The sequence below is a fragment of the Phacochoerus africanus genome, chromosome 15 (genome assembly GCF_016906955.1).
Source record: "Phacochoerus africanus isolate WHEZ1 chromosome 15, ROS_Pafr_v1, whole genome shotgun sequence".
Lineage (NCBI taxonomy): Eukaryota > Metazoa > Chordata > Mammalia > Artiodactyla > Suidae > Phacochoerus > Phacochoerus africanus.
The window spans coordinates 141,508,358-141,519,747 of NC_062558.1; the positions used below are offsets into that span (position 1 = coordinate 141,508,358).

General features: G+C 64.7%; 1 protein-coding gene across 2 annotated transcripts in view; it reads right to left on the reverse strand.

The window, feature by feature from the left end:
* TUBGCP2 (tubulin gamma complex associated protein 2) overlaps nucleotides 1-11,390 on the reverse strand; it is a 19,267-nt gene continuing 7,877 nt past the window's right edge. Inside the window, exons 6-18 of one of the 2 annotated variants that reach the window (XR_007132173.1) lie at nucleotides 9,124-9,331; nucleotides 8,764-8,963; nucleotides 8,217-8,406; nucleotides 7,586-7,731; nucleotides 6,197-6,377; nucleotides 5,603-5,783; nucleotides 3,438-3,610; nucleotides 3,162-3,290; nucleotides 2,824-2,944; nucleotides 2,279-2,422; nucleotides 2,046-2,174; nucleotides 1,268-1,468; nucleotides 1-233 (exon numbers count right to left, since the gene is read on the reverse strand). Coding sequence is in view for 1 of the 2 variants with exons in the window: in XM_047760299.1 (XP_047616255.1) it covers nucleotides 98-233; nucleotides 1,268-1,431; nucleotides 2,046-2,174; nucleotides 2,279-2,422; nucleotides 2,824-2,944; nucleotides 3,162-3,290; nucleotides 3,438-3,610; nucleotides 5,603-5,783; nucleotides 6,197-6,377; nucleotides 7,586-7,731; nucleotides 8,217-8,406; nucleotides 8,764-8,963; nucleotides 9,124-9,331 (2,102 nt within the window). In the remaining variant the exon portion in view is untranslated. The remainder of the gene's footprint in view (nucleotides 234-1,267; nucleotides 1,469-2,045; nucleotides 2,175-2,278; nucleotides 2,423-2,823; nucleotides 2,945-3,161; nucleotides 3,291-3,437; nucleotides 3,611-5,602; nucleotides 5,784-6,196; nucleotides 6,378-7,585; nucleotides 7,732-8,216; nucleotides 8,407-8,763; nucleotides 8,964-9,123; nucleotides 9,332-11,390) is intronic. The other variant, XM_047760299.1, reaches the window with a different exon arrangement.

Here is an 11,390-nt window from a genome sequence, read left to right on the forward strand (position 1 = left end):
TGCAGATGCTTCTAGACTTTATGCTTAAACAAGAACACACGCACACGAGTTCCAAGAACTCCTGATGAAAGACCTCTGAACTCATCCACCTGCAGCTTCACTGTGCGGTCACGGCGACCCTGGGCACTAGAGCTGGGGGGCCCCGAGGCCCGGGCACTGGGGGGGCTGCCTTCTGGCTCCTCTCTGCGGACAAGCGCTCTAGCCGCTCGGTGTAGAAGCCGTTAAAGTCAAGCCTGTGGGGAAGCAAGTGGGGTCCTTGCAGATATGGGGGCGGGGCGCTCCCCTGGGGGCTGTGCTGGCAACCCCCTTTCCGGCCCACAGCGGAGGGCCGGCTCTGTCCCAGGCTCCGGGGTGCTCAGGTGGCCAGCACCCGTGGGCCCTGGGTTCTGCCTGCCCCAGCGTTGCTGGCGTGGGAGCTGGGCCACAGGAGGACGCTAAGCTGAGACGGACGCCTCCAGGCCGGATGGCGGGGCTCTGCAACCCTGGCCCAGGACCCAGAGACGCCTGTGGGCAACACAGAGTGGTCCTGAGGCTTGGCTAAGTCTCAGGCGGCCCACCAGGCTTCCCCTCCCCACCAGGCGCCCCCCTCAAGTGAGAAGGCCACCATGACCCCCTGAGGGGCAGGGACCCACAAACCCTGCTGGCCAGTCTGCAGCCACCCACACCCCCGTCCTCTCCACGCAGACCCTGTGGACTCCTGCTCGCATCAGACCCGTATGCTGGCCGTTCCCGGGGTTGCTGAAGTGCACCCCAGACAGTCACGGCAGCTCGAGGTGCTGGTCTGAGGTGCGGCCAGCCCCACGCACCCAACAAGGCAGACCGGGTGAGCTGACCGGACGCCCCCCCCAACTGCTCCCAGCGACTTCCTGTCCCCCCGCCCCCCCCGGACAGCACCTCATTGCTCACCTGCAAACAGGGCCAAAGGGCCCTTCTAGCGCCCTGGGTCCTGGCTCAGGCGCACAGCGCTGAGCGCAGCTGACCAGGGCCCTGGGGGCACTGACAAACTGGGGGGCTGATGGGGCAGCCCGGTGCCCACTGGTGAACACACACACGTGTGTGAGCACACCCATCTGGGAATGCACACACGTGAACACACACACACGTGTACACGTGCTGTCCCCCCAGCAAGTGACCAGCAGTGGCGGCAGCAGAGGAAGGAGGCCGAGGACAGCGGCCTCAGCCGAGCCGATGTGGCCCCAGTCACACCTGCCCTGGGTAACGGAGGGTGCGTGGCGAGCGGCGTGGACGCGAGGGCTGCGGCGCCCACCTGGAGATGACGCTGGCCATGCCGTGCTCGCAGTCGCTGGTGCTGTAGATGCTCAGCCGGGCCAGGAGGTCGAGCAGGTGCGCTGAGAAGTTCTTATCGAACTTGGTGATGGTGGCCTCAAAGCTGGAGGCCAGCTGCGGAGCGTCCACATGCTCGGCCAGGCACTGCAAGACACGCCATCTCCGGCGGCTCAGCCTTTCTCTTTTTTTTAATAGAAGAAAGTGCTTTGGGAAGTTTTCAGTCATAAGAGGTAAAAAGATAGGCCAGTGTGAAAATTCCTGAGACGCAGGACATGCTGCGGTAGCTAGCCTGCCTCCCCTGCCACTGGGTGCCCGGAAGAAGCGGGCCCCGGATCGTGCAGCCCAGGGGTTGAAGCTGACCCTGTTTTCTCTGGGTGGGGGTGCACCCTGGGCCCGCCCCCCGGGACGCAGCTGCTGAGCCGCCTGCCCCTTCCAGTTCAGGACAGACCTCTGCCACAGCCACCGCGGGACCCACAGCCCCAGCCTCTGCGGCGCGCCCTCAGCCCAGCCCCACCACCTCACCCCGACACCCCTGGGGAAGTGGCCTCGCCCGGAGCGCGGCAGGCTGGGCTCTGCGCCGTGGGAAGCGAGGCGCTCTGTGCCTGCGTCGGGCACGCCACCTACGACGGCCTTTTCTCTCATCGGGGGAAGAGGAGTGGGAGGGCGGCGGCGGGGCGGCGGCGAGGCTGCAGTCCTTAACGCCGCGTCGAACCCGAGCGGGAGGAAGGAGGTCCCAGGGACCCTGCCGGGCCACCCACCTTCCGGGCGAGCTCCTTCCGGGCCCGCTCCTCGGCCCGCTCAGCCTCTGTGGGCGGCCCCAGCATCGCGCCGGGCTCCAGCGCCGGGCGGCCCAGCTCGCTGTCCAGCTTCATGCTCTGCGTGAATCTCTGGGGTCAGGGGGACACGCGCGTCAGCCAGGCCGACCCTCTCCGCGTGTCCCCGGGCCGGGTGGCGGTCGGGGCGCGTGTCCCCGGGGCCGGGGCCGGCGCACCTGCAGGCAGTTGGTGAACATGACGCACACGGACATGAGCTTGGAGAAGACGCGCAGCAGCTCGGGGTTGGTGAGCATGCAGTCCTTGAGGCAGTTGTCCAGGAAGCTCGCGTGGTGCCCCAGCACGTCGTCGATGTTGGAGGCCTGGCGGGAGGAAGCGACGCGCGGCTGACGCTTGGGGCGCTCGGCTCTGCTTCCTTCTTTAAGGGGGCCCGTGCTCTTCTGAGGGGCGACTTCCAATACCCCGGAGAGGACGCAGCAAATGTGCCTCCCAAGTCCAAGGTTTGGGGGTGCAGACAGGGAACACGGGGAGTCCCAGCTCTGGCAGCTTCTGCTCTTGGATCTGGGGCCCGGGAAGGGCTGGACGGGGCACCAGCCTGGGGCCGAGGCTCCGAGGGAACCGCTCGCTCTCCCAGCGGCCTGACCCGGGCGGCTGCCCCCCCGGCCTGCGCGCTGCCCTCCTCTCCGACTGCGGCCCCCCCCCCGACCCCTGACCCGGCCCCCTGCGGACCCCGCCAGGTGGTGTAACGCTGGCCCACGCTCACGGATCTCAGGTTCTGCTCCAGGACGTGCCAGGTCGGCTCCATCACTTCGAACATCATGTAGGACTGGATGTTCTGGACAAAGTTGAGCATGCGCTGCCGCAAGGTGAAGGCGCCGGCGAACCTGCGCGGGCGGCGGCCTCAGACGCGCACAGCCGTGGCCCCTGCCCAAGGGCCCCCGGTCCCCGTGGCGCTGCTCCTGCTGCTCCCCCCGCCGGCCACCCCGCAGCCCGGGCAGCACGAAGCTCACGGGGTCGAGCGGCGAACGTGAGCTACCGGACCCGAAATCGGGGTGCGAGAGGGACGCCCTGCTCTGCAGGGGGGAGCGCGGGGGAACGCACCACTTGGCCGAGTGCAGGGAGAACCGCTTGGCGGCCTTGTTGCTGATCCAGACGCTGCAGAGCTGCCGCTCCACGTGCTTGCAGTAGAACATGTGTCTGAAGAGCATCTGGTAGCGGGTCAGGGCTTTCCTGGCAGAAGGAAGAGGTGGCAGGTTTCCACCGAGGCCCAGGGGTTGCTGCCGCCACCAGATGCGGCAGGGGGGGCTCAGGGGACAGAGCGCCGCCGGGCGGCCAGCAACCCCAGGGGTGTGATCGGGGTGAACGCAGGACGGTCACCTGTTAATGATCAGAGACAGGGGCCACGTGACCACGTAGTCGAAGGAGAAGGCCTCCAGGCCGCTGAGCGTGAGCTCGGTGGGGTCGGCATGCACCATGGCCTTCTCTTGCTGGGTCTCGATGGCCAGGACCCGCAGAAGCTGGGTGATGAGGTCATGGGGCATCAAGTCGATCTGGGGCAAGAGAAATGAAAGCGCATCAGGGCAGCCCCCACGCTGTGAACTGGAAGAGCGACTCCAGGAACTCCGCGAGGAAGCTCCTCCAGGTCCCGATTCCAGACCACGGAGGCGGGCTCCAAAAGGCAGATATCCCCGGATAAATGCCGGTGTGCAAACTAAACCGCCTCCCTTTTGCACAGCAAAGGAGACCACATTAAAAAAAAATGGGAGAAAAGAGTTTCAAACAATGAGGCTGACAAGGGCTTAATCTCCAAAACATACAAACTTATACAGCTCAACAGCAAAAAACCCAACAACCCAATTGAAAAAAATGGGCAAAAGACCTGAATAGACACTTCTCCAAAAAAAGATTCAGAGATAGCCAACAGGCACATGAAAAATGCTCAACACCCCTGACTAGCAAATGCAAATCAAAACTACTGCGAGGGACCAGCTCACCCCAGTCAGAATGGCCATCGTGAATAAGCCCACAAATAACAAGTGCTGCAGGGGGTGTGGAGAAAAGGGACCCCTCCTGCACTGCTGGTGGGAATGTAGCTGGTACAACCACTATGGAGAGCAGCATGGAGGTTCCTCAGAAAACTATATAGAACTGCCTTCTGACCCAGCAAGCCCACTCCCGGGCATATATCCAGACAAAACTTTCCCTGAAAAAGACACACGCACCTATGTTCACAGCAGCTCTATTCACAATGGCCAAGACGTGGAAACAACCATGTGTCCACTGACAGATGAGTGGATTAAGGAGGTGCGGTACAAAGACCCAACGGAACACTACTCAGCCAAAAAGCGAGCACATCAATGCCATGTGCAGCAACGTGGACGGAACTAGAGACTCTCGTGCTAAGTGAAGTAAGTCAGACAGAGAAAGAGGAACACCACGTGGTATCACTTGTATCTGGACTCTGATGTACGGCGCCAAGGAACCTTTCTACAGAAGAGAAACAAACTCATGGACACGGAGGAAAGAGTATAGCCAAGACTGACAGGATTTAGTAAAAGCAGAACTCAGAAGGAAATTCACAGCAGCAAACACCTATGTTAAAAGAGAATGAGCTCAGGTTAATCTAACTGTACAACTTAGGAATCTAGAAAAAGAGCAAACTAAAAGTTAGCAGAGAGGGAAATAATAAAAATCGGAGCAGAAATAAACACAGAGTAGAAAAACAAAGAAAACTGATGAAACCAGTTTCTGCTCTGACTTTTAGCTACACTTGACCTAAAAAAGAGAGACCGCTTGGAGTTCCCACTGTGGCTCAGCAGTAGTGAACCCGACTAGTATCCATGAGGACGCAGGTTCAATCCCTGGCCTTGCTCAGCAGGTTGCCGTGATCTGTGGTGTAGGCCGGCAGCTGCAGCTCCGTTTAGTCCCCCAGCCTGGGAACCTCCATGTGCCGCACATGCGGCCCTAAAAAACAAAAGAGAGAGAGACTGCTCAAATTACCAAAATCCGAAGGGAAAGTGGGGTCATCACTGTCACCTTACAGAAATAAACAGGATTATGCGAACTAATTGCCACGTAGATTTGCAGGTACACAGGAATACCGAAACCGACTCGAGGAAAATCAACACTGGCACAAACCCATAACCAGGGAGGAGTCAAGAAATAATCAGACCCTCGCAACACAGGAAGGGTCCCGGGTGAATTCTACCAAACCCTGCAGCCGGCATCCACTCGGATCCTCCTGAAACTTCCAAACCGCTCGAGCAGAGGGGCTACGAGGCCAGAGACGCCAGAGACCAGCCCACACGCCTGCGGGACAGCCGCGGCCACAGACCGCAGCCCCGGCTGGCAAGGCTCACACACGGCGACCCGAGGGACTGAGCCCAGGATGCGGGCACTCAGCACTGGCGGCCCTGCAGAGCCGAGGAGACCCACGCGAGCCAAGGAGACCCACGCGAGCGTGTGAACCGAGGCAGGAAGGGCCGCCGTCGGGGGCTGCCGTCTGCAGCGCCTCCTTCCGGCGGCTCCGGCGCCCAGCCCACCTTGAGGTCATCCTTGAAGGGGTCGGTGTTGGCCGTGCTCATGCGCAGGGCCAGCTCCAGCAGCGCCTCCAGGCGGGTGGGCGTGATGTCGTCCACCGGCTTCTTTAGCTCCTCCTCCGTCAGGTCCATGAAGTGCACGAAGAAGTCGCCCTGGTCCATCAGGAAGTAGCGCTTGATGGACCTGCGGGCGGGCGGGTGGGCGGGGCGGGAGGCTGCGGACCTGAGGACGGCCTGGGCGCTGGGGCCGGCGGGCCCCCCAGGCCCCGGGGGGGTCCACACCCACGGGGCCTCCCACTGGTGCCCACAGCAGGAGGTATGTTCACAGGGGACGCGGGGTTGGCTCAAAATGAGCGGAAACCTGCAGCAGGGGCCCGGGACCACCAAGCCCAGCTGTGCAGGAGGAGATGCGGCCAGAAACGCTGTGAAGGACTTCAGAGGGGGCCCCAGGAGGGGCTGGTGGCCCAGTCAGGGAGCCCTGCCACGGCAGACAAGGGGACACGGGCAGACACCACCCTTCGCCGGCCTCTGGGGCATCAGGTGGGACCGAGTGGGGCTCCTCGGGCTGCAGAGCCCGGCGCGAGGGGGCCGGCGCACCTCAAGTGGGCCAGCAGCTCCTTCTCCCCCATCAGGAAGTCCAGCAGCACCTTGCTGGCGTAGCTGAAGGCCTTCTCGATCTGCTCCACGTAGGCCCGCTCCTTCAGTGTGTAGACGACTTCTTTGGCCACTGGGCAGGTGACATCGTGACCACATTCTCTGACCACGTTTAGATATTTCCCTGGAGAGGGACACAGGAAGGCGCGTTACAATTTTTGCTGCTTACGTCATAAAATCGCAGGCCTGAAACCCAGACGCTGCAGCCCAAACACTGGCCAGGGGACGGGAAGAGCAGGGCCCAGCTGAGCGTCCGGGAACCCCTCGCCCAGAGCGGAGCAGCGCAGCTGTCGCCCCCGAAGGGCTGCCATCCCCCGTGACCCCTCGTGTGTGCACCCTCCTCATCAGGGACGCAAAACCATCTCAGCGCCTCACAGGGACCCGGTACCACATCAGCTCCCAACCCTTCCCAGCCCGGCCCTCAGAACCAAGGTGTGGGTCCCACGCACCCCACACCTGTCTCTAGTCAGGCTCCTGACCCACGTGGGGCCTGTGTCCCTGACTGTGACTCCTGAGCTGGCCTGAGACACTGTGCCTAAGACTCCTCGTGCAGCTGGTCTCCGTTCCCGGCCCTGAGCTCCTCAAACCCTCGGGATTTGGTTGCTCACAGGCCCCTTCAACCCCTCGGAGTCCAGGCTAATGGGGCTGCTCCTGGCCGTCCCTCCAGAGCGTCAGGACGGGGCTGCGGGGCCAGAGCAAGCACCACGGGAGCAGGGAGCGGACCCTTCCGGCCCCGTTTCAGCTCACGTCCGGGGGGCGGGGGCTGGAGGCTGAGCGAATCACCAGGCCGGGGGTCCACTGTGGCCGGACCTGCGTGAAAACCCCGCGGGAAGGGGTCTGGGAGCCTCTGAGCTGCTGGGGGCTGGGGGCGGGGGGATGGCCGGTGCACCCCAGCTCCACGGGGCCAGGTGCCCCCGTGCTCAGGACCGACCCCTCCAGACCTGCCCCGGGGACGTCGGGCTGGCCACCTGCATCCTTCGCCACGTCCTCTACAGCAGGCCAGCAACCCCGTGGGTCAAGTGTCCCCCGGGTTCCGGGAGCCGTCACAGCAAACACAGAACAGGAGGAGGGGCAGCGGACAGAGGTGCTGTGGCCTGAGGACCCGGCACCTGTGGCTGGCGTCTCGGGGGGGGGGGCGGTGCTCGGGGGACTGAGCCCTCACCCAGTGGGGCCTGCACCGACCCCGAGCAGCTGGTGTCCGAACTGAGGTGTCCCCAGGGGCTGAGACACGCACACGCCTGGGCGCAGACAGCCGTCTTCCTTCAAGGGGTCGCAGGGCTGCGGGGGCCGCGGGCCGCGAGGCAGGCTCGGGGCGGGGCGGCGGGCGGTCACCTGTGCTGAGCACCTTGCCGGCCATCTTCTGCAGGAAGGACGGGATCTGCCGCTGCACCACGGTGTAGCGCTGGTCCCAGTACTTGTCGTTGTAGTCCTCCTGGATCTTTTCCTTGCGCAGCTCGTGCTCCTCCACCATGAACTCACTGAAAGGCAGGGCGGCCGGGCTGGAGGGGCTGCCGGGGCCGCGCAAGCCGCAGCGCCCTTGGCTCTCAGCTGCGTGCGGGTGGACCCGCCGGCCTTGCCGCCGGGGCCCCAGGAGCGGACGGGAGGCTGACGCCTCTTTGCTGTCGCCCCTCCTGCTGGAACCTCGAACTTGGGCAACAAAACGGCACTCCCATCAGGCACGTGTGCCTGTCACCAACAGAGCAGGCGCCCTCTCGTCATGGGCCAGAGGTCGCTTGCGTTCGTCGCGACCGTGGGAGGGCGTCCTCGTCAGGCCTCCACACGAGGCGCTGCTACTGGGCCGCTGACCGAGAAAACTATTTCTGGGCAGCAGATTCCTCCTTCAAGCGGACAGACGCCCGTCCGAGCTGGACGCGTCGGGAGCCCCCGCCCCACCTCCTTCTGGGCCCGCAAGGCGCCATGCTGAGAAGGGCCCGCCGCGCGTGCGGGCACCCCGGGGCCCCACCTGTACGGGTCGTCGATGATGCCCCTGTAGATCCACTTCTCCAGGATCTCGAAGTAGGGCGTGCTGGCGGCCTTGGTGAGGTGCAGACACAGCTCCTGCGCCTGGCTGTCGCCCGTGTAGCTGAAGCTGCGGTCGTGCAGGAGGCTCAGGGTCGACCCGCCGATACACTCGCCTTTATCCACCGAGGTGGCTGCCAGGGGAGGAGGCAGGCGGGGCTCAGTGCCAAGAGGGCTCAGTGCCACGGGCTCCCCGTGCCGGGCCAGAGCCCCCTCGGCACCTCTCCCGCCTCCTCGGGGGACAGGCTTGCTTTCTCTTTTTTTTTGGTCTTCAGTCAGGCTCTTAACCTGCTGGGCCACGACGGGAAGGCGGGACAGGCTTTCTCTGTGGGATGGACTCAAACTCTAAGGCTGCACTTTCTGGCCGCACCCCTGACCGCTCCCCGTCTTCCGCCCACACACCAGCTAACACCCCACGAAGCTACACAGCCTGGCTCTCGCGACCGTGAGCCGTGGAGGCCGAGCACCCCGGCCGGGGGTCCGGGCCGCACCCAGGGAGGCCAGGATGTCCAGGGAGCGCATGGCAGGCTGGATGTAGAACCAGAGCTTCTGCAGTGACAGGAGGCCCTGCCTCTGCAGCTGCTCCAGCTGCGTGACCAGGACCAGGTACTCCTTCACCAGTGTCCTCATGGCAGCCGCCAAGGCGTGGTTCACCTGCCCGTACTCGAAGGAGGACTTCTCCTCGATGAACCTGCAGCATGGAAAGGCACACGGCCCAGCCCCAGGGCACAGCCGCCTCAGGAGGCCAGGCCGCCTGCGCGCAGCTCCTCCCCAGGGACACCCCAGGCGCCCTCGTCCCTGCTCCCCGGGGCCTCTCCCTGGAGAGGGCTGAGCGGCTTTCCCGCACCTACCTGGTCACGGTGGAGTAGCTGGCGGCCACCGGCAGGATCCTGCTTACCAGCTCGCGGATGGACAGGTCCAGGTTGGGGTCCACCAGGAAGGTGCGGCCCTGCCTGCCCGTGAGGGGCTGGGCGCTGATGTACCTGCCGTCCACGCCCACCAGCACGTACAGCAGGTCCTCCACCACGGCCGCCTCCTGGGAGGCCAGGGGCAGCGAGCCTGTGGGCCGAGATGCCGGCTGGGGCCTCGCCGCCAGGCTCCCCGTGCGCTCCCCTCGCGCACCTGCCTCCGGCGCTCGTGGACGGCAGAACCACGGCGCTCATGCGGGGCCCCAACGGCTGTGCCTCCACAGCAACCACCAGGAGAGGCGCTTGGGCACCCCGGGTGTGGCCCTGCCTGGCAGAGCCTGCGCGCACCAAGCAAACGGAAGCCCACACATGCGCGCACGCGCGCGCGCGCACACACACACACACACACACACGCGCGTGCACTCCTGTCTAAAGAGACCAGGCTGGGAATCGGAAGCACTGTTTTTTGTGTGTGGCCGCACCTGCGGCATATGGAAGTGCCTAGGCTAGGGGTCAAATCAGAGCTGCTGATGCCGGCCTAGGCCACAGCCACGCCGGATCCTTAACCCACTGAGCGAGGGCAGGAATCGAACCCACAACATCATGCATACCAGTCGGGTCCTTAACCCACTGAGCCCTGGCGGGAGCTCCCCAGAAGCACTTCTGATGTGCGCCGTACTTCCAAGCTGTAAGCCTGGGCCGTGCGAACACTTCAAAGAGCCGACCGTTTCCACCCCACGTGTGACTGAGATGGTTCCCTGTGACCCCGACAGACTCAACAGTCACAGGCCACGGACCAGGGCCGCCCCCCCAACTCCTCACAGCCCAGACAGTCCTGCTGCCCTCCCGGACCCCCACTGGTGGAGGCAGCACCAAGAGAAAGGCGACCGCGACATCGCCAGAGCCCCGGCCCCGCAGGGCGGCCCCTGCCCCTCACGCCCCCAGGCCCTGTGGGGACCCAGGTCAGCAGCAGGGCACCCAAGCCGGGGCCTGGCAGCTCAGGAGGGGCGGCCCAGACACCCAAGCTGACAGGGGCACTGCCGGCTGCGCACATCCGTGGGCACACACCTATCTGCAGAGGTGGGACAGGTGGGACGGCCACCTGTCCAGGCACCAGTCCCTCTGGACTCAGAGCCACTCCACGCAGACCCTCCACGGCCCTAGCGGCCTTCGGACGTGACCTTCATGACCCTGGAGGTGGGCAGGTCTGGCCGCCTGGTCTTCAAGTGCAGGGCTGCTGACCTCGGCACCATTTACTGCCAACGTCGGGGCCACCCCGGCCTGGCGGGGGGCGCAGGCCCTGGGGTGGGGACCCTGCCCGCAGCGCGGGGAGAGGAGCGTCACAAGCTGCACCGCGTGAGGCCGGCCGAGGGCGCAGGGCTGTCAGGAGGCCAGCTTGAGGCCAAGCTCTAGGGGACAGGAGACGTTCCAAGGAGAGGGGACACCGTGCAGGGACTGGACGGACCAAGCCACCAGGGTCTCCACCGCTCCGTGGAGATGGCCTCGGGGGCACGGACCAGACGCCTGAAGCCAGCTCTGAGGACAGGGACGGCCTGGGGGCAGGGCGGGCTCAGGGTCCACACCCCAACACAGTGTCGCAGCCACCAAGGTCCCCGCCAGCTGCACCCAGTGTCCGCCAGCTGTTACAGCAGACAGAACAGGAAGCTCTGTGGGAGCGTCTGAGCCCAAGTGGCTGAGGGTGGAAGCCGCCCTCAGGCTGGAGGTGCGGGGGGAGGTGGCGCTGGGACCCGGCTGGCTGTGCACGGGGTTGCGGGGCAGACTCGGGCACCACCAGTCACCACGCGGCAGTGGCGACGACACCGGGGAAGGCCGGCAGCCGTCGTGGATGCTCAGCAGACGAATGGCCACACGAGCCAGAATTGTGGAGAGCTGTGCTAGGGACCGAGCTGGGGCCACACTGGGGACATCGGATTCCTTAAAACAGGTGTGGTCTCCTGGGAAAAGGAAATGCCGACGAGCCCAGAGACACAGCCTGAGGACCCAGGCCGAGATGGTGAGAGGGGAGACAAGCCACCCGAGCGTCCACTGGCCACACCCAGAGGACCTGAGCCAGAGGCTCTGGCTCCACAAAGGCCACAGCAGGCGGCGGCGGGGGGAGCTGCACACACGGCTAGAGGCAAGGAGGTCCCTGCACTTGGGGTCTCTGGGGCCAAGCGCCAGGCCAGGGCAGGGCTTTTGAGGACGGACTC